Source organism: Vespa mandarinia, chromosome 3 (genome assembly GCF_050613455.1).
Source record: "Vespa mandarinia isolate Hongniang chromosome 3, ASM5061345v1, whole genome shotgun sequence".
NCBI lineage: Eukaryota > Metazoa > Arthropoda > Insecta > Hymenoptera > Vespidae > Vespa > Vespa mandarinia.
Genome location: NC_140812.1, coordinates 11,989,157 through 12,013,754, shown reverse-complemented (window position 1 = coordinate 12,013,754; position 24,598 = coordinate 11,989,157). Strand labels below are relative to the sequence as shown.

General features: G+C 31.9%; 1 protein-coding gene across 3 annotated transcripts in view; it reads left to right on the top strand.

The window, feature by feature from the left end:
• The window catches only part of LOC118444985 (uncharacterized), a 46,580-nt gene that overhangs the window by 17,040 nt on the left and 4,942 nt on the right, over positions 1-24,598 (top strand). Inside the window, exons 1-12 of one of the 3 annotated variants that reach the window (XM_035873825.2) lie at positions 5,674-5,749; positions 5,878-6,169; positions 11,668-14,460; positions 21,524-21,618; positions 21,762-21,891; positions 22,023-22,126; positions 22,243-22,420; positions 22,525-22,768; positions 22,888-23,062; positions 23,178-23,304; positions 23,463-23,624; positions 23,719-23,801. In XM_035873825.2, the coding sequence (XP_035729718.1) occupies positions 12,151-14,460; positions 21,524-21,618; positions 21,762-21,891; positions 22,023-22,126; positions 22,243-22,420; positions 22,525-22,768; positions 22,888-23,062; positions 23,178-23,304; positions 23,463-23,624; positions 23,719-23,801 (3,608 nt within the window). In that variant the 5' untranslated portion in view covers positions 5,674-5,749; positions 5,878-6,169; positions 11,668-12,150. Of the gene's footprint in view, positions 1-5,673; positions 5,750-5,877; positions 6,170-11,667; positions 14,461-21,523; positions 21,619-21,761; positions 21,892-22,022; positions 22,127-22,242; positions 22,421-22,524; positions 22,769-22,887; positions 23,063-23,177; positions 23,305-23,462; positions 23,625-23,718; positions 23,802-24,241; positions 24,281-24,598 lie in introns of those variants that run through there. The other 2 variants (XM_035873827.2, XM_035873823.2) reach the window with 2 other exon arrangements.

The following is a 24,598-nucleotide window of genomic DNA, read 5'->3' as shown; positions in this document are numbered from 1 at the left end:
ACTTTCAATGAATATAATTAGGAATATCTAGTGAATAGGCTTTCTCGCGTTTTCTTCTCAATTAGATATGTATATGGAATACTAAAGGGAGGGAAGGAGAGAGAGAAAAAGAGAGAGAGAGAGAGAGATAGGGAGAGAGAGAGAGAGAGAGAGAGAGAGAGAGAGAGAGAGAGAGAGAGAGAGAGAGAAGAGTACGTATGTATAATAATATATATACACACGTAGCTGTATCGAACGTGCTGAGTGCAGAAGTGCAGGAAGTAACTAGGCGACGCAAAGGAATTCATTACCGGTTGAATATGCCGTTGGGGAGGATCGTTCGAGATATGTATATATATATATCGATTTGATAGAAAGAAAGGAAGAAGAGAAAAGAAAAAAACTTAACGTATAAAAAAGAAAAAAAAAAAGGGAATAATAATCCCAATCGAGAACCACATCCTTCTAAGTCGTCTTAACGAATGCCCATGGGGTATCTTTCATCATCCTTCTCCTCTTATTTATTTATTTATTATTATCATTTTAATTTTTTGTTTCTTTTTTTTTCTTCTTTTTTTTTTTCTTTCTCTTTCCTTGTCCTTTTTCTTTTTTTGTCATTGAAGAAATTGCATAGTCAAGAGGCGTGTAATCGAAGTAGGTCCCCCCTATTGGTTTTCCCTCGGTCTCTTTGAGCGGTAATTAGCGGATGATTAGACGTAGAGAGTATATGTAGGTTAAACTCTGTCGATCGCTCTGTCGTGCACGAACCATAAATTATTATTATATGCTCACTCACTCACTCAGTCACTCACTCACTCGGCCGATCAAAAATAATGATACGCGTATCTGTGAAATTGTAAATAATAGTAGGTATGATCGTTTTACGCGATTTCGATTTTTCCTGTTTTTCTTTCTTCTTGTTTTTTCTTTTTATTTATTAATTTTTTTTATCTTTTCTTTATCTTTTATTCCTTCTTCCTTCCTTCCTTCCTTCCTTCCTTCTTTCCTTTCTTTCTTTCTTTACTCTTGTCTATGTCTTTTTCTTTGAGAGATTATATAGAAATGAACACGTAGCCTTTCATAAATTTCACCTTGAAAGTGTCTAAGTATAAGACTGATAAAACTCACGAAAAGAACACATAGGTCGAAAGACACTTCTTTCTCCCCCCTTTTTCTACTTCCTTTTTTTGTTATTATCTTACTTTTTTCTTTTTTTTTTTTTTTTTTTTTTTTTTACTTTCAACCTACATACAAATTATCGATATACGTGTGTATATATATATATATATACCGCCTACGGAATTTTTACAAGAAATTTATTACAAAGGTTTTTATCTATCAGTAATAAACAATTTTATTTTTCACAAGAATCTCAGTTAATTATTGTATTATTAGGTATGATACTTAGAAAGTCGTTTTATTTTTTATAAAATCCACACAAACATACATGCTTGCTCGCAGGCGGCCAGCGCACTTCGTGTTACATCGAAAAGGTTGATAACAATGGTCGAAGTCTTATCTCCAATGTCCTCGATATACATATTTAATTTTGCAATTGCGCGCCACAGTCGAATGAAAACGTTTGTACTTTTTTCTTTTTTTTTTTTTTTTTTTTTTTTTTTCTTCAGTTTTTTTTCCTCAATAAGACAACAAATTTCTTTTAAAATAAAATAATAACCGAATGATCAATAATAATATAATATAATTAGTTCAATGGTGGTTTATCTCTTGGAGAAAGATAGGAATTAACGGGAGGCTTAACTTGGCTTTCGTCGTAATAACATTTTTTATCCAAAAACTTTCTTTCTTTCTATCCTTTTTTCTTTTTCTCTCTATACTCTTTTTAACATTATCGGTCTAATATTAGGTTATTTATTAGAAAGCGATGATGTCTTATAGTTTTACAGTTATAATATTATAATATTATATATAATTAATTTTATAGTCTAACGCACTTCGAGTTCAATTCTCGATGACTCTAATATTACGATAAAAGACCTTTCACGAAGATTATTTATTTGTTTATCAACAGATAAAGTAGTTATTTCTCTTCGAAAAGAAAATCGTCTGGAGAATATTTCATATCGGAAATATCTATTACTGAATGGTTACGTTAATGTAAAAGTTTAATCTGACGCATGAAAAATAAGATCTTTATTTTTGGATTATTTTTATTTAACGTTTGACGGATTTTATGCGAAGAGATTATCCGTTATTGATTTTTTCAAGAAGAGAAAAGATATATATATATATATATCTATATATAACCATTGAAAAATAGTTTATAAATATTCATAAATTTATATATGGGATATTTAGAAAAAAAAAGAACAAAAAAAGAAATAACAGAAAAAAAATGTATTTGCATCGTATCCATGCACTTTCTTCGAACGATATCTTCGTTTCGTTCACATGTGATAATTATTATTATTATGAACGCTAGCGAGATCATATTTAATTAATATTATCGTAGGAAGAAATTTTTGTTCGAGAGTTTCATAAAATTGTTCTTTGGATGGGGTGGTTAGAATCTTGTTATAAGGAGTGTAAAGATCGTGGTAAGATGGCGCGAATGCAAATTTAAATGGCTTAGAGTTTATTGGATTAGCTTCTTACGACGTGCCAGGCATGTATGTACGCCTACGATGTATCTATCTATCTATGTACTTAGGTACATAGATGGTATGTATGTACACGTATGTACGTACGTACTTAGATACGTAGATACGTGGCTTCTCTCCCCTTGGAAATCGAGCAGAATAAACGCAACGCGGAATAAACGTTCGCGTGCCAACAAATATATTGCTTTTCTTTTATTATTCGATAACCCTTCCTTTCTTACACAATTACGACTTTCTTATCGCTCGTCCAATTGTGTTACACAATGTGTAAGCTAATTATTCTTGAATTATGAGTAAACGATAAGATCTTATTGACATTATCAAAATGAAAATACTGAGTCTCTTTCTCTCTCTCTCAAACTTTTTTCTCTCTTCTCTCTTTCTCTTTGTCCAATTTATAAAATTGCAAATATTAATATTTTTAATAATAAATTCATTTTATATTTATCACTTATCTAATTATTATCATTTAATAATTATTATATCATTGATGATAATTATTAGGTAATAATTAATAAAATAAATTAATAAATTAATCTAAATGTTATAATAGGATAAAATGATATACATAAATATAAATGAATATATCTATTAATTTATATAAAAAAGTATTACACACTCTGTCCCTATTTTTCTCTTATGTTTGTATAACATTTCCACAAAAAAAAAAAAAAAAAAAAAAAAAAAAAAAAAAAAAAAAAAATATTAAGAAACGTAAGATGAACCAAAGAAATAACGTCAAAAAATATATATATATATACAATAAAATAAGGAATTAATACAAAAATTAAATGTCAATATAGTAAAAGTAATAAATATGAACGAATACTTCGATTAATTTGCATAATAAATTGTCAAAACTCTTTGAATATATGTGATATCATAAAAATATTAAGAAACGAAAAATTTAACGAATAACGACACAACGATACAAAATAATCAATAAAACGATTAAATGTTAACACGATGATGAATGGAGAAATTAATGAATGAAGATATTTACGTGTGTATTAATTTAGTAAAAAAAAAACGTATACAACAAACGAGTTCGTTTTCCAAAAATGTTATATAAGCGAGAAGATTAACAAACGAAATAATAATGGATAATAAGAGTGGAAAAGAGAAGTGGTAGGATTATGGGAAGAGGGAGAGGGTGAGAGAAAGAAATTAAAGGGACTTTTTAAGCCCTTCTTGAATCTCGCTGTTTGTCGGCACGTACAAGAGAGGAGACATGAACGTTTGCCTCGTGGCTATGCCATAGGGATAAAAGGGGAGGAAGAGAGACAGAGTGAGAGTGGTAGGGCGGGGGGTATAGGGGAAACAAAAAGAGTAGTAAAGAGAGAGAGAGAGAGAGAGAGAGAGAGAGAGAGAGAGAGAGAGAGAGAGAGAGCCATCCAAAAATATATTTGGCCCGGCATCTTCTTCCGTTCCTCTACTCGCATACACTGTCGGAAAATTCAAAGCTTACTCTCACCTTCGTGGAATAATTAAATTGATCTTTCTCTTTCTCTCATAGTACTCTCATCTTTTTTTTTTTCTTTTTCTTCTTATTGTCTTTCCTTTCGGAATGACAAAAGGGGGGTAGCCACGATGTTTTAAGATAGACAGGAAACACGCGATATTTATTCGCCTTTCGACCTCAACTCTTCTTAAACGTTTACTCTTTCTTCCATGTTTCTTCTTATTTCTAATCTTATTCTTTTTATACTTCTTACTTTTCTTCCTTTTTCTTCATCTTCTACTTCTTTTTCTTCTTTTTATCTCGTCGATCCTATATCCCTGAATTGTAACCATCTCCTACGTATATGGATGATGAAAATGACCGAGAGACAATTGAACAATCGCTTTTAAACATTCTCTTTCTCTCTTTCTTTCTCTGTTTCTCCTTCGTCATTCTCAAAGGAAGGGCTATCAAGTAATATAACTTTTCATCGGTACCAATTAATCCTTAAACCATGACAATAACAAATATCATGTTAGAAGAAGATAGCCAAGACCCCCTGTTTCCTTTTCGTTAGTTTAACAGCGAACGAACCTTATCATCAGGACGATTTCTTAATTCTTTCCTTCTCTATCTTCTTTCTTTTTTTTTCTTTTTATTTTTTTTTTATTTCCTGATCAATTCTTCTTTTTCATCGCGGTTTGTTTTTTTTCCTGTTTTTTTCCGCTCTCTCTCTCTCTCTCTCTGTCTTTTTTTCATTCCATCACATGACAAACGAACAATAATCCTAGGAATGAAGTTAATAACAGTGTTGTGGAATTTGTATAATTGGTTTCGCAATGATTTAGAATGAAATATGTACGTATATGTACGTACGTTTTTAATGTAACATAACGAATGTAAAAGAAATAGAAGATCTCTCTCTTTCTATCTCTCTTTTCTAATCATTATTCCTAATTATCATTATCGTCCTCTTCTTCTTCTTCTTCTTCTTTTTCTTCTTCTTTTATCTAATTGAGATAATTGGAAAACATTGGTAAAGAAAACGATAAACAATAAATCAATATCAATTCCCTTCCTCCTGTTTTCCTCTTTATCATCTTATTCCTTCACCGAGTGTCTCTCTCGAAAAATTTCTAAATATTGGTTGAAATGATTCTAAGCGATTAAATTTATTGATTATTATGTACGAGATGTTTAATAAGAGATCGGCGCAATTCAATAAAAGAAAAAAGAAACGCGTCTATAGTGTCGAGTCGACGTAAGTAGGTAATGGTTTTCGAGAGTTCCTATTGCTCACCATCGTCGTTGTTATCATTATCATCATCATCATCATCATCATCATCATCATCACCATCACCATCATCACCATCATCGAGTACAAGTACTTCTCTTTCTCGCGTGTTCGCACGCGTACTAGAAAGAGCGACAGATAGAGAGAGAGAAAGAGAGAGAGAGAGAGAGAGAGAGAGAGAAAGAGAGAGAGAGAGAGAGAGAGAGAGAAAGAGAGAGAGAGAAAGAGAGAGAGATACGAGATAGTGGAGAGTAAAAGAGGAAGGTGGGGCGCTTTTAAAGTACATACTCTTTTACGATCACGTCGGAGGCCTCAGTCGACGTTCTGCTATCGTGAAGAGTGTCTCGTGTTCTTTAACTCGTGAAAATCGTTTATACGTGCGTGACATCAACACATAAATACTTCGTTATTACTGTATGTACTTTCTTACTCTCTCTCTCTCCCTCTCTCTTTCTCTCTTTCTTTCTCTCTTTCTGTCTCTGTCTTGATTAAATGAATTTTTGTTTGAAATCATCGAGATATCGTTCTCTCACCCTCTTTAGTTCGACGACCCTCTGCGGATAGGAATTCGATGCCGCGACGTCGAGGACTTGTCGAGAGTTAAAGAAAGAACTATAAGAGAGAGAGAAAGAGAGAGAGAGAGAGAGAGAGAGAGAGAGACAAAAGAGAGAGAGAGGAAGAGGAAGAGGAAGAGATTTCAAATTAGAACTCACACTAAAGTTCTTTTCTGTTACTCGTTTGAAACAATCGAAAAAGTTGTTATCAATCAATTCGACGTGGGAAATTTGAAAAAAAAAAAAAGAAAAAAAAAAGAAAAAGAAAAGAAGAAAGAAAGTGAGTGCTTTACTTACTTAACATACGTTCCTCTTTATTTCTCTCGTCTTTTTTTCTTTTCATCTTTTTTTTTTTCTTTTTTTTCCTTTTATTCTTTCTTTTTTAACGCGCTCCAAATCGTCCGCAAAAGTATTAGAGCGTGTTTGACGGTCTACCGTTAACGAGATCTTAATTATTAATTATTTTATTATCTAAATAGAGTCAGTAAGATGATGAGGTCGATCTATATATTTATCAACATTCAATCTTCGATGAGAGAGATAGATAGAGGTAGAGAGAGAGAGAGAGAGAGAGAGAGAGAGAGAGAGAGAGAGAGAGAGAGAGAATTAAGAATCTCTTTAACACTATTATTTTCTAGTTGCGTGTTAAACGTAGATTAATTGTAAGGCCGTCTACTTTCTAGTGTAGTAAAGCTCGATACGTTTCTCAATTATATATATATATTTTTTTTTTACTGTTATTTGATTTTTCTAATATTATTATTATTATTATTATTATTATTATTATTATTATTATTATTATTATTATTATTATTATTATTATTATTATTTTTATTATTATCGTTTTTAATTCTTGCAAAAATGTAAGTGTAACATAAGCCGCATTTAATAGAAAGGAAGAACAAATTATTGTTATTTTTTGCTGTTGTCTTTTTTCTGTTTTTTTTTTCTTTTCTTCTTTTTTTTTTTTTAACTGGAAAAAAAACAAAATGAAAGATAAGAAAGAAAAGGGGAATGTCCTTCGGCAATGATCTTTATTGATTTATTCATTGTCTATCGATCGATCGATCGATCGACCGATCATTCATCCATCAGATCTTCGATTCAAGGATCGATCCAACGAAAGATCGTAAACGATTCGCAAATGCCCACGTATTTCTCTCGTTAAGTTCGATGCTATGCGAGTAACTGGTACAACGAAAGGTTCGCGTCCAGAAATACACTGCGGCGTGACTTGGTGGTAATTTTGGCGTTGGTGGTGGACGCGATATAAACGTTCCAATATCGAAAGCGGCGTAACTCGTACGAAAATCATGTCCAGGAGGATTTATTAGAGTAACGTCTGTACCTACTCAAAAGATAGGATTGGGATATTTTCAATATCCGAGAAAGAAAATAAACAACTATCCGTCAATTTGTCTTATTTTTTATTTTTTTTATTTATTTATTTTTTTCCATTTTTTTTTTTTTTTTTTTTTTTTTTTTTTTTTTTTTTTTTTTTTTTGAAAATTCTCTTCTCGTAAATAAATTTTGCGTTATGGCCATGAGGAATTTACGTGTTTAATTGTTTCACATTTAAATATATCGATATGTATAAGAAAATTAATTTTCTAAATACGGTGGGATACTTTATTATCATATATGTGTGTGTGTGTGTATGCGTGTGCGTGCGCGCCTACGTATGTCTGTACTGACATATGCACATATTTAAATATGTATAAAGGTGGATCGCGTGAAAACAAGTGCATTGCAGCTGCAGTGAGCACGAGAATCCTGCCGGTCGAATCTTTGCATCGCATCTAATATTACAGGACGAACCGAAATAAACTCTACTCAAGTACTTATCACTGTGTGTTATGAGTACACGCATTATATGTATGTATGTTATGCGTTCGGAGAAGCTACATACATACATACATATATACATATATATACATATATATATATATATATATATATATATATATATATATATATACTTACGTACATAACTCAAAGAAGAAAAAAGAAGAGAGCCTCGTTGAGTTCTCTGGCTCGCAGTACGCTCATTACACTTCTCTTTGATTACTTATTTGTACACAAACCTATATAACTCGTTCGTGATTCACATGCCCAGTGCATTTGTGCATTTTCTCGTGCAGTTCTTTTTTTTTTATCTTTTTTCTTTTCGGGGATTTTTGCGATTTTTACTTTTTGCCTGTTTCGTTTCTTTTCTTTTCCTCTTTTTTTTTTTTTTTTTTTTTGTTCTTTAATCATCCTAAAGAAGATCGATAGAAATCTCGGGAGTCACGAGTAATAGTGATAGAGAAATAATTCGAGAGTAGTAATACATGATGACTGATATTAACTTGCCACTTCTTCCTACTATCGAAGATTGATGCCGCATAGTTAATGACCATGCCAACCAAACTGTCCATAAACTCAGCCATCTTTTTCTACTTTATCTTCTTATTATTTTTTTTTCTTTATTTTTTTTTTTCTTTTTATTTTCTTTTTTTTTCTTTTTTTTTTTTTATTTTCGTTCGTCAATTTTACGATGCACACAAATTAGACATACATAAAAGTAGACATATGAACGTGTGCATGTGTATGTGTATGTATTATATGTATCCTATGTCTGTCTCATTATCATCGATTCGCTATTTCCTCTTTTTTTCTTTAGTCTCTTATATGCATTCATAGATAACTTTGAAAATAGATTCGCTCTTCAGAGATTGTTCTGAAAAATTTAATTTTTTTCCCTTTCTTTCTTTTTATTTATTTATTTAATTTTTTTTTCTTTTTTATATATATATATATATATATATATATATATAAGTGGTAATATTTACTGTTGATCGTTAAGGTTTTTTGAAGGGGTTATTTTCAAAGTTACTGATTTTTATTTATTTATTTATTTATTTATTTATTTATTTATTTACTTTTATATTTTTTAATGAATGATAACGTAGTAATATAACTATTTGTTTTTATATTTGTTTGTTCATTGAGGATTATTTTCAGAAGCTGATTTTGCTTTTCTGTTTTTCTTCTTCTTCTTCTTTTATATTTACAATTTTTTTTTTACGATTTTCGTCATTTGTTGGAATTTGTTAAAAAGAAAAAAACCTATCAATCCGATCAATTTACGGTAGTTGTTTACGATATTCATTAACGTATTCAAGCTTTCGAAGTCTCTTCGTTGGAAATAGCAGGGACGATTTTCACATGTATGCTAATCTCGTCCTCGAGAATCATGCCGAAAACGAAAAGTATAATAAACGTTTCCGTGAACGCTTGCTCGACCAAAGCTGGTAATCGGTTCGTTCGGCTCGATCGGCACCATTTACAGTATATCGATATTCGCTCAACGCTATTTTTAGAGGGCCGTCTCGTATTCTAACGATGCAAACCACAAACGTGACCGAGTTACGCGACACGAGATATATATACTTATATATTACATGTAGATATATATCTATATAATATAATATTAATACACACACACAGATACACACATATATATATACATAAATACATATATAAAATTGAGTGGTGCGACATGGTTCGACGACATTTAGGTCGCGTTACGAATTAGTTATCAGCTGTTATGCTTATGCGGATTTATCAAACGAATCATGAACGTCGTCTAGTTAAAAAATTTTTCCTTAAATCTTCTTATCGTTAATAATTCTAATCAGTCTGAATATCCTTTATTAATAAACATGATAGTAAGTATTAATCTTTGAAACGAGTTAATTATGCAATAAGTTTTGTGAACGATAATAACGTTTCGCAGAAAAATAATTTCAGGGTCATAATAAGAGATTGCGTTTTTATCGATTGTTATTAATATGACGGGATCAAATTTTCGTTAAAATCTGCCAACTTTATGTTTGGTACCAACCCAATGGTCCAACTCTTTAAATTTTCGCATGAATATACTGCTTATATGTATGCACATACATAAATATATCTGTATATCTCTCCCGCCATATACATACGTAAAATTATATATATATATATATATATATATATATATATATATATATTTATAAGAGATTCTCTTTGCGGTCATGTCGAATAATCGAGTTTATATTTGGCTTCTATTTATTCGCATCAGTATTTTTAAACATTTGATCAGTATTTTAAATAAATGTGATCAATACTTATAATAAAATATCAGTAGATACGTAATATATGTGATGCAACCCCCTGATGCGACCTTGACGCTTAATTATTTATACTGACCAAAATATTCATATATAGTGATAATTTATTTTATATACCTGCTATGACTTTTTTTTTCTTCTTCTTTTCCTCTAATTAAATTTTATTCTTTTTTCATTAATATACTTTATAATTAATTAATAAAAATATTGATCGAATATATGAAAGTATTTATACTTCGGCACATGCTAGTATATACACACATATATCAACTATGACCTTCGTTTATATGTTAGTTATAAAGTTCATATCCCATATTGTTTTATACTTTTATATAATAGTTGATTAAGTCGATGCAATTTCATTAAGATAGTGTGTTACGTAGATATATAGTAATGACGTTACGTATTAATATTCCTGTTGCGTTATCGTCGTCATCGTCGTCGTCGTCGTCGTCGTCGTTGTCGTTTTGTTGAATACGCGAGAGAAATTTTTTGAGAAGTTGTCGGCAAAGAACACGTGTGCGTTTTCCGTGTAATAAAGAAGCTCCAAGCGTGCACGTGTCGAACGCAAAGAAAGAAAAGGAACAAAGAAATTGCTAAGCAACTGCATAGGAATACAAATTTTTATTTATATACACTTTCTCAAAGAGAAGGTTAAATAAATAAATATATATATATATATATATATATATATATATATATATATATAACAAATAAAAAATTATGAAAACAAGAGATCGAAACATTACATATTCTTATAATTTAATTGTTTTACGTTTATGAACGTAGAGATATAATTTATTGGGTCGATATTTTTAAAAATTTTTAATCTTGAGTATTTCAAATGAATAATCCAGTATTTATCATAATAAAATATTTATAGGTAATACAAGTTATCAGTATTATACCGATTAATACAAAAGTTGTCAGTATTTTAATTAAAATAATTGTAAATATGATAATTCATTAATATATCTTAAAATAGATGGTCAGTATTTATAATAAATCCAGATAAAACTTTGTCACTTAATTATTTATATTGACCATTTATATTACGTATCAATATTTTCTTACAAATACTGATTAAAATATTCATATATATCATTATTTTACAAAATATTTATCATTAATTAATGAATAATACTTAATAAATAAATAGGAGTTTATACATAGGTGGTAGAGGGTGGAGGTTCAGGGTGAAATTATATGCATATATGTACATACATATATATTTAAATGTATTAATTAAATTGGAATCGAACGGCAAATGGTTTCAGACCTATTCAAAATGAAATACATACGACTATTCGACTTTTTCTAAATTCTTTTAGAAAAATAAAGATATTACGTAAAACTAAAGAAATGATTCATCGTGAAATTTTTTCGTTTACTTATTTATAGATACTTATTACTCAGATAGTCTCTTTAAATCGTTTGCATATCTTTCACGTTTGTAAAAAACAATTTGTTCGTACGTTAACATTTTCTACGAAGTATTAAAAGTAATTTTTATCGAATTTATTTACGTAGGAATGATCGATCAATCGCATCGCGATATCCGAAAATCGATGAAATATAATTCGATTGAAAAATCTTTCGAACTAATCGAAGCTTCGTTTTCTTTCAGATCATCAAATCGGCCGCGGAGGGATTTCATACTGAAAACATCGTTGGATAAGAATAGTTCTTATTTATCCTCAGTGTTTTACTCGAAGAAGAGAAATGTAACCAGTCCGTGTGTTATTATTAAGAGAGAGAGAAAGAGAAAAAGGACAAAAGTAAAACAAAAAAATAACCAAGTAAAAAATCATTAAATTTTAATACGAGGAAAAATCATCGGTGGCTTAAGTTCGAATTTATCCTCTAAGGGATCTTAGCTCTAGCTAAGTATATAAGAGATAGTAAAAAAAAAAAAAAAAAAAATAAATAAATAAATAAATAAATAAATAAATAAAAAGCCAAAAAAAGAAAACGGAGGGAAACGCGTCGAAGTTAGAACGACGCGATGAGGCGGCTACACGTAGGAGGTTGTTACAGGATCACATGGACCGAGGCTCGACGTAGCTCGTGGCCGTGGAGAAGGAGATTCTCAGGTCAGTCGGCCTGAGATATGCCAGGATCGGCAACGGCTTCTCCGATAGCAACGGAAACGGCTACGGCAAGAAATCATCATCATCATCATCATCATCATCATCACCATCGGCCGGGTAGCCGGCACTTGCCGATACCGATCGAGACGATAGAACGCCGGGTTTTTGCAACCCGACGTGATCTTTTCGTTCCGGCCACGGTCGATCCTCGTCCAAGTAGGGCCGTACATTGTCCTGACTTAAACGCCTGTTTGATCAATGAATCGCGTATAGGCCTCGACGAGATTGACTGTCGTGCCGTCCATTTTGGTTACGCGATTCCCGTGAACGTAGTACCGATAAAGGAGAGTCCTAACTTGGTCGAGCTTGTCCTAGATCATTCATCGGAGTTGAGTACTAGAACGACAAGTTTTTTATTGAATCATCACCCTCAACTTCGCGAGCAACAGCGACACCAACAACAACAACAACAACAAAAACAGGAACAGGAAGAACTTGTACAGGAACAGCATTACCTCGGTTATCAGGTTGAAGAGGAATTCTTGAAAATGGCCGCAACGGCGAAACACGATCTCCGTAGAAAATTTCCTACGGAGACTTCGTCGTCCGGTGACGAAGACATAGCAGCTATTGCTAAACAAATAAGTGATCACGCCGAAGCGATATATCAGACATGGAAAAGCCGTGGTTTGGAACCAACGGAAATTTTAAATTGTCACAGTAATGCGACAGCCGCCGACAAGTTTGGCAGTGCCCTTACACCAACTACTTCGCCCGCTAGTTCTAGTGGTAAAACCATCGACACGTTAAACGCAACTAGCCCTAACTCGGCGGTGGATATTCTCGCTCAGACCCCGAACTTGGACAATGGTAATTTAGAAAAGCTAGTAAACAATTTCGTGGTCGAGGACAAAGCGAGAATAGCCGCTTCTAGCCAAAGATCACCCTCGAAGACTTTACCTTCTTCCATTCAATTTGCCTTGCAAAAATTCGAAAGAAATTCGACGCAGCAACAACATCAACAAACGTCGCCGCTTAAGGGCAATGGTTCTATTGGCTCAAGTAACGTAACAAAACAGAGCAATAAACCGAGCAATTCGTCCCTTCATTCGCCGACCTTGTCTTTCCCTAATAAACCATCGCAAATAGTTAAACCTCAAGTTTCGACTAAGGTACCGAGTGCTCATCATCAGGAAGTCTTTCTCGAGACAATCGAAACGACATTCCCGGCAGATCTGACGCCTTCTAAGATCGTACAACAAAAGAGACCGGCGAGTACGGTAGTAATATCATCTTCTATGAACTCTAGCTTAAACTCTGACGGTGCTAGCTCGAATCCGGGCTTGACTACGTGGCCGTTGAAAAATAAATTGAGCGATGGTAAACGATCGAACGACAACAGTCCTACCTCGGGTAGGACAACGCCGACTAGCCCTCAGGATGGTAAAATCATGTCTATTGTTAAAGATTCCAGCAAAAGTTTGGTTCGTGGTCGTTCGAATCGTTTAGTCAGCGACGATGCTTTCCTCGACGAGGTGGCACGAGAAGAGGAAAGATTGATAAACGCATTGAAAACGGGTTCTGTTATAACCGAGGAACCGTCCGAGAGAACAAGCTCTTCTATATTTCAATTAGCCGCACGTCAAAAGCCAGCGATTAAAAAGGAGAAGCCTAAAGTTGAACCTGTCAAGCCAATTATTATTGGACATAATCACGAAGGAGTGACCTTGGTACCGACGTCAGTCGCATTGGTTAACAATGTGACATCGTCAGTTAATACCGGCAACAATACGGAAGGAATGACCAAGTCTTTGAGCAAGGACGAGCTCTCAAATATGTCTGTCGTCGATTATGCCAAAGTAAGGTATAGAGCTGCTCAACAAAACTCACCGGGTCAGCAAAGACTCGAGGAACAGAAATCGGTTGTTAACATGGGTACAACGTACAATGCTACGGAACAATTGGTATCAAGCGCTAGGTCAAAGTTCGAACCAGAATTACGTAAGGATAATAATAAAGAAGGGAACGTTAAGGATGACAGAGATCCTATAACATCTAGATGGGGTCCTAGAATAAATTCACCAAGGCCACGATTGGAACAAGTGCCACATCCTGAACTGACAACGCAACAGAAACAACACATAAGAGCTGCCGCAGCTACGGGTACTGGAAATAATCCGGTTAGACCATTTCTCACTAGAGGATCGGTCGCTGAACGTGTATTGATCTTCGAGAAATGTCCTAGCGAGTTATTGCTTGATAAACGAGGTCCCCGACCAGCTGGTATCGCAACGTGGAGAACTGGGCACGAGGTTCAGAGCAAGGTTCAGGTAATTAAAGGATATAATTAATCGAAAACGTCGAAGAGATTTCTTTCCTATCTTCTTCTTCTTTTTCTTCTTTTTTTCCTTGTATTTTTCTTTTTTTTTTTTCTCTCTTTTTTAGACGTAAAGATGTACTTTTAACATACTCTCTATCCTTTATCTCTTTGAAAAGAGAAAGAACATGTGTAATAATATATATACACGTATAAAGTTTTAGTTAAATGGTATGAAAAAGAGAAATGGTTTTACGACACATTAGAGTCGTCCAAATTTAGATTGGAGTTTAACGAGGGATAATCTGCCACGAAAGAATTTCAACGCGTAAAAGAGAACAAAGCACCTACTACAAGGATCTTACTGTAAACGCGATTGCGTTTATGGTAACGTACCCAAAGACTTAACATACGTCCTAAACGTACACACATTTGGTATATACAGATGTATGTATATCGGATTATTAGGAATTGAATGCCTGACGAGATTTCGTGATTGAATTGAATTAACACACGATTTCCTGATTGAATTGAATGAATTCGAGTCACCGTTTAATCAAAGAAAGAAAGAAAAAAAAATGAAATAAAATAAAATAAAAATTAAAAAAAAAAATAGTGAACGGAACGTCTTGAGAAAGGATAAAAAATAAAAAAGAAACAATCTTATTTAGCCGAAAGTAAAATTAACTGATCCATCGAGAGCCCGAGCAAAGTGCAATAAACTTTCGCCAGATGATGATTTCTCAGAATGATTCTAATTTCGTCCGTAAAAGGTTAACAAAATACATAAGAATGAAAGATGGAATGGAAAAAATCGAGATCTCTTTCTTTCAAGTATTGTTTCGTGATCAAGAAAGTTAAAGCTCTTTCTCTCTCTCTCTCTCTCTCTCTCTCTCTCTCTCTCTCTCTCTCTCTCTCTCTCTCTCGCTCTCTCTCGTATACTCTCATCGTCTTAGTTCTCCTCATCGTCTTCTTAGTCGCATATGTATATCGCGTACGTTTTGGTCGACGTCCAAATTCCTTCTTGGCGACGACGAGGATGTTCCTTGAGCGTTCTCGACTGCTCATACTTTTTTGTTTGAAAAACGAGTTCAAGATCTTCCCAATCATGGAGGTCGTTCATATTCATATTTTCTTCTGTTTAAAAAAAACAAAAGAAGAAGAAAAAAAGAAAAAAAAAAGAAGAAAGATCAATCTCCCAAATAGATGAATGAAAATTAGCCTACTTTTTGCACGATCTTAAACAAGTTTGTATTTTTATCAAATAATACAGGCGACTTTCAATTAAAATTCCTAAGTGACATTATTAATGAAAAACAAAAACAAGAAACGAAGAAAACTGTTACTTATTTATTTCTTTTTTTTTTCTTCTTTTGTTATAAAAAAGTTTCTAAACGTGATATTCCAATATGAAACCATAGATTATAACTTAAGAAGTCTCGTATATGTACAATTGATTATTAATATTCATTTAGATAGTTTTGAGCCCTATTGATTCTGTCGTACTATTTAAAAATTTTTATAAAATACTTTTTTTTTTAATTAATATCATTAAAACAATTTCTATCATTTCGCATATTTCATTGATTAATATTAAGAATGATATTTAAAATGTAGAAATTAAAAATAGAAGGAATGAAAGATTAACTTTATAAATTTCTACGTATAAATATCGTTCGATACAACGAAAGACTTTGTCTCTGTACATACATATGTATTAATCTTCTCTCGAATGCGAATCAACGATCGTATGTTACCAGTAAAGCAATTTAATACGATCAACGTTGAATGCACTTAGAACAGGTAGATCATTGTTCAACGAGAACACACAAGCCTAAAAGAGAACCAGGAAAGAACGTAACGCGTGAGAGATAACATTTTCTGGCACACGTCGTTGATTGTACGTACATATGTATGTATGTATATATATATATATGTGTGTGTGTGTGTGTATTCCTCATGGTTTCTTGTTTCTGGCATTGGTCCAAAGCAACGAACCATCGAAACTTCGAGTTAATCGTAGTAGGATCGATTCCATTTCAAATTCATTGGATTGCGGCTCAAGTCCATATTTTTTTATTTATTTATTTATTTATTTATTTATTTTTTTTTTTTATTCTAATCGTTTAATCTCACACAAGTTACAAAACCGAGACGATCTTTGATTCGACAATAAATAAAATTGAAATCTATATCATTGCACATCATCTAATCACTATAATCTTGTTATAGGTAGGTTCTAAGCATTAGTATCTTAATTAACATATTTGTAAATTACGTACAGAGTATAATATTCGAATGATATATATATATATATATATATATATATATATATATATATATATATAGATATAGATATAGATATTATGATTAAGATAAGACAGATAGAGTCTTGTTACATGTTCAATACGAAGGAGGTTTACTCCTTATTAGACACGCCTACTATTTAACGTAACTAGGCTGTCCCATCGATCGACATAAACATGTATACATATATATGTACCTATACATTTATCGTTTTTAGTAGATCCTTTGAGAGGGTGAAGGAAGAGTGGGGTGAGAATATTAGAACGTAATCCTTGAGTTTATTTCAAGACAAACAGAGAGAGAGAGAGAGAGAAAGAGAGAGAGAGAGAGAGAGAAAGAAGTAAAATAGAGTCGTGAAAGGTAAATTTATCATGTGGAAATAATTTATTTCTTATTGCTTTTAAAGTACTTTGAAAATTGATTTTACGCTTACGTTATTTATGCTTATGTTATAAATCTCATTTGACGTGACTAGATATAAAATACGCACGTACGCAAGTACGCACTTACATACACACACATACACACTGTAATATTTGTATAATACATAGATATTGACGTATATACTTTGAAAATATGACGATGGTGACAAATTCAAAAACAATCGATCGTTCGTTAAACGAACTCTGACCATACGACTCCTTATTTGCAATAACGCGTTACTCAATGTTACAACAATGCATTGCGCCGTTTGTCGAAGAGAGGGCTTGGCTCAACGAACGTCATTGTCCGCGAGGATTATTATGTTCTTATGACGCTCGCATGTATAGAGAAGATGACGGATAGTATATATATATATATATATATGTATGTATGTATGAGAATAGAGTATAAAGATTTCCTCGAGAAGATTAAACCACAGATGATCATCTCTCGATCCTGATTAAAGAGTTTATGTTATAGAGTTTCTTTCGTAAGGATTGTTTTTAAAAGGTTAATTTATTTATTTTTTATTTATTTATTTATAATATTTCTTTTTACGAGTAGTAACGTAGTAATATTTATTGTCGATCGTAAAGGGTTCGTTAATGGTTATTTTCTGAGAAGCTGATTTTTTTTTATTATTATTATTTTTTTTTTTTTTTTTTTAATGTTAACGCAGTAATAACTATTTGTTATCGATCGTGATTTTTTTTTTCTATTCGAGTATGTCTAATAAGAACTGTTTTCACAGAAGTTCATATTTTTATTATCATTTTATTTATTTATTTATTTATTTTTTTATTTTTATTTTTTTCGATAAGTGGCAATGTAATAATATTTATTATCAATCGACACGCGCATAAGAACGAGGTATTTGTTTTGACGTATGCGCGTGGGTGTGTAGTAGTAATAGTAGTAGGGACTCTTATAAACGTGGTGAAAGTATCGCCTTGTAAAGTGACTCTCCCAGGAGAGAAAAAAGAGAGGGGGGAGGGGGGGGGGGTAATTAGGCAAGTAATAATATTCAGAGAACTCAACGAAGTTTCGTGTATTCATAATGTAAATTTGTTTCCTTGAAATTTAACCGCGCATTACAATTAAAGGGTGAGAAAAAAAAGGAAGGAAGGAAGGAAGGAAAAAAAAAAGAAAAAGATTTAATTATTGTTAAAACGTTGATTACATTAATTAAGAGAAAATTCGTGTATTTAGCTAATTCGCGTAGAACATATTAGAGTGTTCCGACAGTTACTACCACTTGGGAAAAGGGTCTCTCCGCTTATAGTTAGAACGAAATGCCACGGTGAAAGTGTACGAGGAAAAAGTCACAAGCGAGTTCCACGCTTTGAACTTTGAACTGTTTCGCTTAAAACGGGCACAAACTTTTGTCCCGTAACTAGTAAATCTTACGACTAATTTCGTCGATCCTTTCGTAGAAACTATTTTCTCTTTGCAATAGAAAAACAGAGAGAGAGAGAGAGAGAGAGAGAGAGAGAGAGAGAGAGAGAGAAAGAGAGCAAAAGAGCGGATGTATTTGTTTAGACAGTTAATAGACAAAAAAAGGATTAAATTACTTGTGTATGTATATATGTGTGGATGCGTATAAATGGCTGTTATTTATTGACTCAGTATCTATTTCTAAACATTTGGTCAGTATTTATAATAAAATATCAATAGGTAGTATAATTTACACAACTCTGATTGCAATCCTAATACTTAATGATTTATACTGATCATTTATCTTATAAAATATTTATCATTAATTAATAAAAATACTGATCAAATAAATAATTATATGTCTTTGTGTTTGTGTCACGTTCTTCTAAATTATTTATTTCTTACACTCATTAATTCATTTTCTCTCTTTCTCTCTCTCTCTCTCTCTCTCTCTTTCTCTAGTCGATCGAAGAAAAAACTCGTTAAGTTAATCTGAAAAGTTTCCAGCTCGTCTATTTTTTCTTTCTTTCTTTTTTTTTTCTTATTTTTCTTTTTTTATTTCGTTCTTTCCCCGATGACCAGTAGCAGTTTGTGCTCCGTTCTTATAGATGGAAAAGGTTCGATCTCCAGAAAAGGCGAAGAACGTAGTAGCTCTCGTACGGTTTAATTAATTTGATCGAGGAAGAAGAATGTTGCTTCGCCTGAGATCACTGTCGTCGTCGTCACTGTCGTCGTTGTATTTGTCGTCATCGTCATTCTCATCGTCGCGTCGTCATTGTCGTCGTAATCGTCGTCGTCGTAGTTGTTTATATTTGGTAGTAGCTGACTCACTTGGTTTAACTGTGAGCTTTCGTTAAGTTTAATGTTGCTCGACGGTGCAAAGAAAAAGAGAGAGAAGGAGAGAGAGAGAGAAAGAGAAAGAGAGAAGTAACATAAAGCAAATCCGACGTGAAGGATCACGGCCATAATCTTAGGGTAACACATAGGGACGTCGGTCACGCTTCGACGGAATCATCGAACCAATCGAACGTATATTAATACGTCGAAATGGAGATTCGAGGACAAACAAATTTACGCGATATGATAATTTTCGCCAAAAGATTACTCTATCTAACATTTCGTGTGAGTCATTTTATCATAAACAAAAATAAAAAATATTTTTTACAGATTAAAAAAAATTTTTTTAATAGATTGTGATAAATATGCTAAAAAGTAATGAGCATTTTTATCGTAATTTATTATAGTTTTATACTTATTATAAAATAATAATAATAATAATAATATTGAAGATAAAAGACTATCTATGATAGATTAGAAGCAATATATTATGATAAAGATGTTACATTACTTTTCTATATATACATATATATATATATATATGTATATATATATTTTTTTTATAATAAGAACAAAAAACAAAAAGAATCTCAAGAAGGACTGTTTAATAGAAATAAATTCTAATCGATACCCAAGGCCAATAATTTATTTATCGACAAATTATCGATGTCCCTTTCTAATTACTTTAATTTGGCAGTAAAACGTCGTCGATCGATAGGTGTGGTCAAACGCGTAATGTCAATTGGCAGACTGATCGACAGTATCCATGCATATAATGCAATGGACCATGCCAAAGCCGAATTTGCTATATATATATATATATAGAGAGAGAGAGAGAGAGAGAGATGTGTATATACATACACATATACATACCTAACATACGTACATGCGTACATAACTATAATGATAAGTAACATTTCTAATTGCATAACTATTATATCAAAATTATAAAAATAAGTAGGATCACATTGATAATAAATTAATCTTTAAAGATTAACACATTATTATATTTAATTATTCCATTAAATGGAGACTTAAATTCGACGGTTCTTTTCTTCTTTTTTTTTTTTTTTTTTTTTTTTTTACTGTTCACGTCATTCCGTTTAACATAAATTTCACTAAATTAATTTCACTTTCCGTTGCGCTTCCTACTATATATTACTGTATTCACGTAACTCGGTATGTTAATCGGATGACTAACGGGACAAGTTCTTCGTTCGAGATAATTTGTGAAGTGAAAAGAAGAGACATTTAAATCTCAATTTTATTACAATAAAATCTCGCTTAAAGATTTCAATTCTCATGCGAATACAAGCACGAAGGAAAATCAGGTGGTGTATATATATATATATATATATAAGCACAAATCATATTATCGTTGGATCGAGTCATGATGTAACCGGTCACACGGGACCCTCGAGGTGCGGCAATGCATTAACTGGCATTGTCGGCCTCTTTGCATTCTTCGGATCCATCTTACAGCATAGCGTAACAGGATGTCGCGTCCTTGCTTCATCGTCGATATAATTACAATGGAATGTCAGTTTCGTAGAGAACCTCGAGATAGAACGATCTCTTTAAGACACAAAGCCATTATGCAATTTAATTAAACAATTGTTTATCTTCAATCCTTAAAACATGTATTAAATTGTGTTTAATCCTTTATACAAATATAATGTACGTAAATTTAAACGTAGATATATGTATTTATATATTTTGCATAATTTTATTTTTTAGTTCATCAATAAAAAATTTCTCATTGATATTTTCTTGCGTATCCAAAGAATTTTCTTTAAATACCGTATTGTACTATATTTTATATGAAATATAAAAAAGATATAATATAGTATACTATTATATTATATATAGTATAGCTACTTTAGTATGATTAAACTATATAAGTAGAAGTAATACTAATAATCGCATTATATAATTTTTATTTAGACAAGATAAAAAATAAGGTTACGCAAAGGGTAAACTCAACGACAACAAATTTTTTCGTTGTCTCTTCCTATAATAATCCAATATTTTTTCTCAGTTCATATTTGCTCATCGATCGATCAATTTCTTTTCAGAGTTACGTAAAGGAAAAGACCCAGCAAAAAAGTTTACCACCACACACTACTTTACAGAGGCACGTGAAGGCGAACAGAAATGTTCACATACCTAGGTATATTACTATTACCACTACTACTACTACTACTATTACTACTACTACTACTGCTACTACTATTCTTGGAAAATTTCAAGAAACACTTTAATCATCGACGATGCACTAGATGTTTATGCTTATACGTATATTTCTCTCTGAAGGTTCTACTTCCCTGGCGGCAAACCCACACCTCTTTCTCAACTCGAGGCTACCATTTCGAGAATTACTACGGCGTTTCAAAGTTTGCCAGGTCATCGAGCCTCTCGTGCACAATTTCACTTGATCACGAAGGTTGCTAAAGAACATGTTGAAAGAAAAATAAAAAATAAATTATTTATTCAAACAAAAATTCAAACAAAAATAAATAAATAAATAAATACTTCTATCGCGTAAATTCGTTTCATTAAAATCATTTATTTCAGGCCTGTGATCTACCCCTTTATTGGAAGGTACCACTTTTTCTTGCCGCTAACAAAGATCAGACCGAACACGTAGAGATGAACACTTTCCTTGAATTTTGGAAGGAGTAAGAAATTTTTCTTTTACGATTACACCAACGATCAAATCGATCAACGTTTTTTCATTACAAAAAATAAAAAAAAAATAAAAATAACAATCTTGTTTTTTTCTTTCCTTGCACAGATTAACGAGTACTCATCATGATGCAGCTAGCAAGTTCATTAGAATCACGACGCGTGGTTTAAGAAACAACATATTACCTGAAGATTTGATACCATTGGTTCAGGATGTTGTTGAAACACATCCAGGATTAACATTTTTAAAGGAAGCTAAGGAATTTCATTCACGTTATGTTCACACGGTTCGTTATTAATTATGTCTTTTTTTTTTTTTTCTGGATGATATTATCCGATGATTGTGAAATGTGTTTGTATATTTTGAAAACGTATTATTAAAATTATTCAGGTAATCGCGAGGATATTTTATTGCGTCAATCGTAGCTGGAGCGGAAAAATTTCGGTAGCTGAATTACGAAGAAGTAATCTTCTAGCAGTAATAGCTGTTCTTGAACATGAAGAAGATATTAATCAGGTTACCGCTTACTTCAGTTACGAACATTTCTATGTGATTTATTGTAAGTTCTGGGAATTGGATCGCGATCATGATCTTTTCATCGATAAAATGGATCTAACGAGACACAACGATAACGGTGAGTCATTTCTCTAAAATTCTACGATATTAAATTATATATATATATATCGAATAAAGAAGAATTATGACAAAGATGCATTAACTTTGAACGTATAACGTGTGTGTTACATGTAACAGCATTATCTACGCGAATGATCGAGCGAATATTTAGCGGGGCAGTTACGAGAGGTGGTGTAAAAAGTGGGGGTGTGATTCAACAACCAGAAGATAAGATGAGTTACACGGAATTTGTATGGTTTCTTTTAAGCGAAGAGGATAAAAATCATCCAACAGCCATCGAGTATTGGTTTAGGTATAAAAATTATTGTCAATTTTTTATTTAGAGAAATATCAATGAATATATTGTTATAAGAGAAATATCAATGAATATATTGTTATAAGTAATTTTTATATTTATTTTGAAATAGATGTATGGATCTTGACGGGGATGGTTATCTGTCCATGTTTGAATTGGAATATTTTTATGAGGAACAATTGCATCGTATGGAAGGTATTGGACTCGAAACTTTACCCTTCGAAGATTGCCTATGTCAGGTATATACTTTGATATTTTCTAATCTCAAATATGTGTATGTATTTATATACTTATACATTAAAGTAGAAAATATTGATATAAACAAAAAAAAAATTATATATTAATTAGTTAAATTTTTTTTTCTTTTCTTTTCTTTTTTTTTTCTTCCTTATTTTAGATGTTAGATATGATTCATCCAGCAACACCAGGAAAAATCTCATTAAGCGATCTAAAGAAATGTAAAATGACATCGATCTTTTTTGATACTTTCTTCAATCTAGAAAAATATCTCGATCATGAACAGAGAGATCCATTTGCTTCGGCAAGAGATGGTCATGAGGTAATAATTATTCTATTATAATTTTAGGATCATACACTTGGGTAATAGACATTTAAACGTGGATATGATTAACAAAATTTGATGAATATTTTAGATGTCCGACTGGGATCGATTTGCGGCAGAAGAATATGAATTATTGGTTGCCGAAGAAAGTGGTAATGACCAAAAGGAGCAAACGTAAGTAATTCGCCCTTGATGTAACGAAATAATTTATTATTAACTATTGATATAAATTAAATCATATTTTTGAAGAAATTATTAAAAATATTTTTTATAAATTTTAAATGACATTTTACAATCCGAAATACGTATACGTGTTATTATAAAAAAAAGAAAAAAAAAAAAGTAAAGCAAAAAAAAAAAGAATTTTACAAAAAGTTTACATTATTACGTTAGAATAATTTTAGCTTTTTCTTGAGTGCAATTTCCTATGAGAAAAGTAATTTTCATAGTCGTTGAATTTTTGCTCATCCTTTATGGCATGCACAACTATCAAATTAGATTAGTTTGTTAATCAGAAAGATTTAACATAGTATTATCCGTTTTTTTTCTTCCCCTTTCTATCATAATTAAATTAAATTGTAATGACATTGGTGCGATATATGCGTTTATTGCAGGCTGTGTGATGATGAAACGTAACCATCATCTACAGCTGAGTAAGTAAATACCACAGTTGCATGCACCCGTAAAAAGATGCACGTTGGCTGATACGTACATATATAGATAACGGATTAGAAAAGATATTATAATCTGCTTCTTTATTATAAGCATGAGTTTTTACAATTTATATATATATATATATATATATATATATATATATATATATATATATAAATCAAATGAAATTGCATTATTGTCAAATAACAGTTTTTCTTTCCTATTTATGTTCACGATGTATATTTCTTTTTTTGCGCCTTGTAAACATATAAACGATAGATATTACTGACGTACTACACATATTCGCATATTTGATA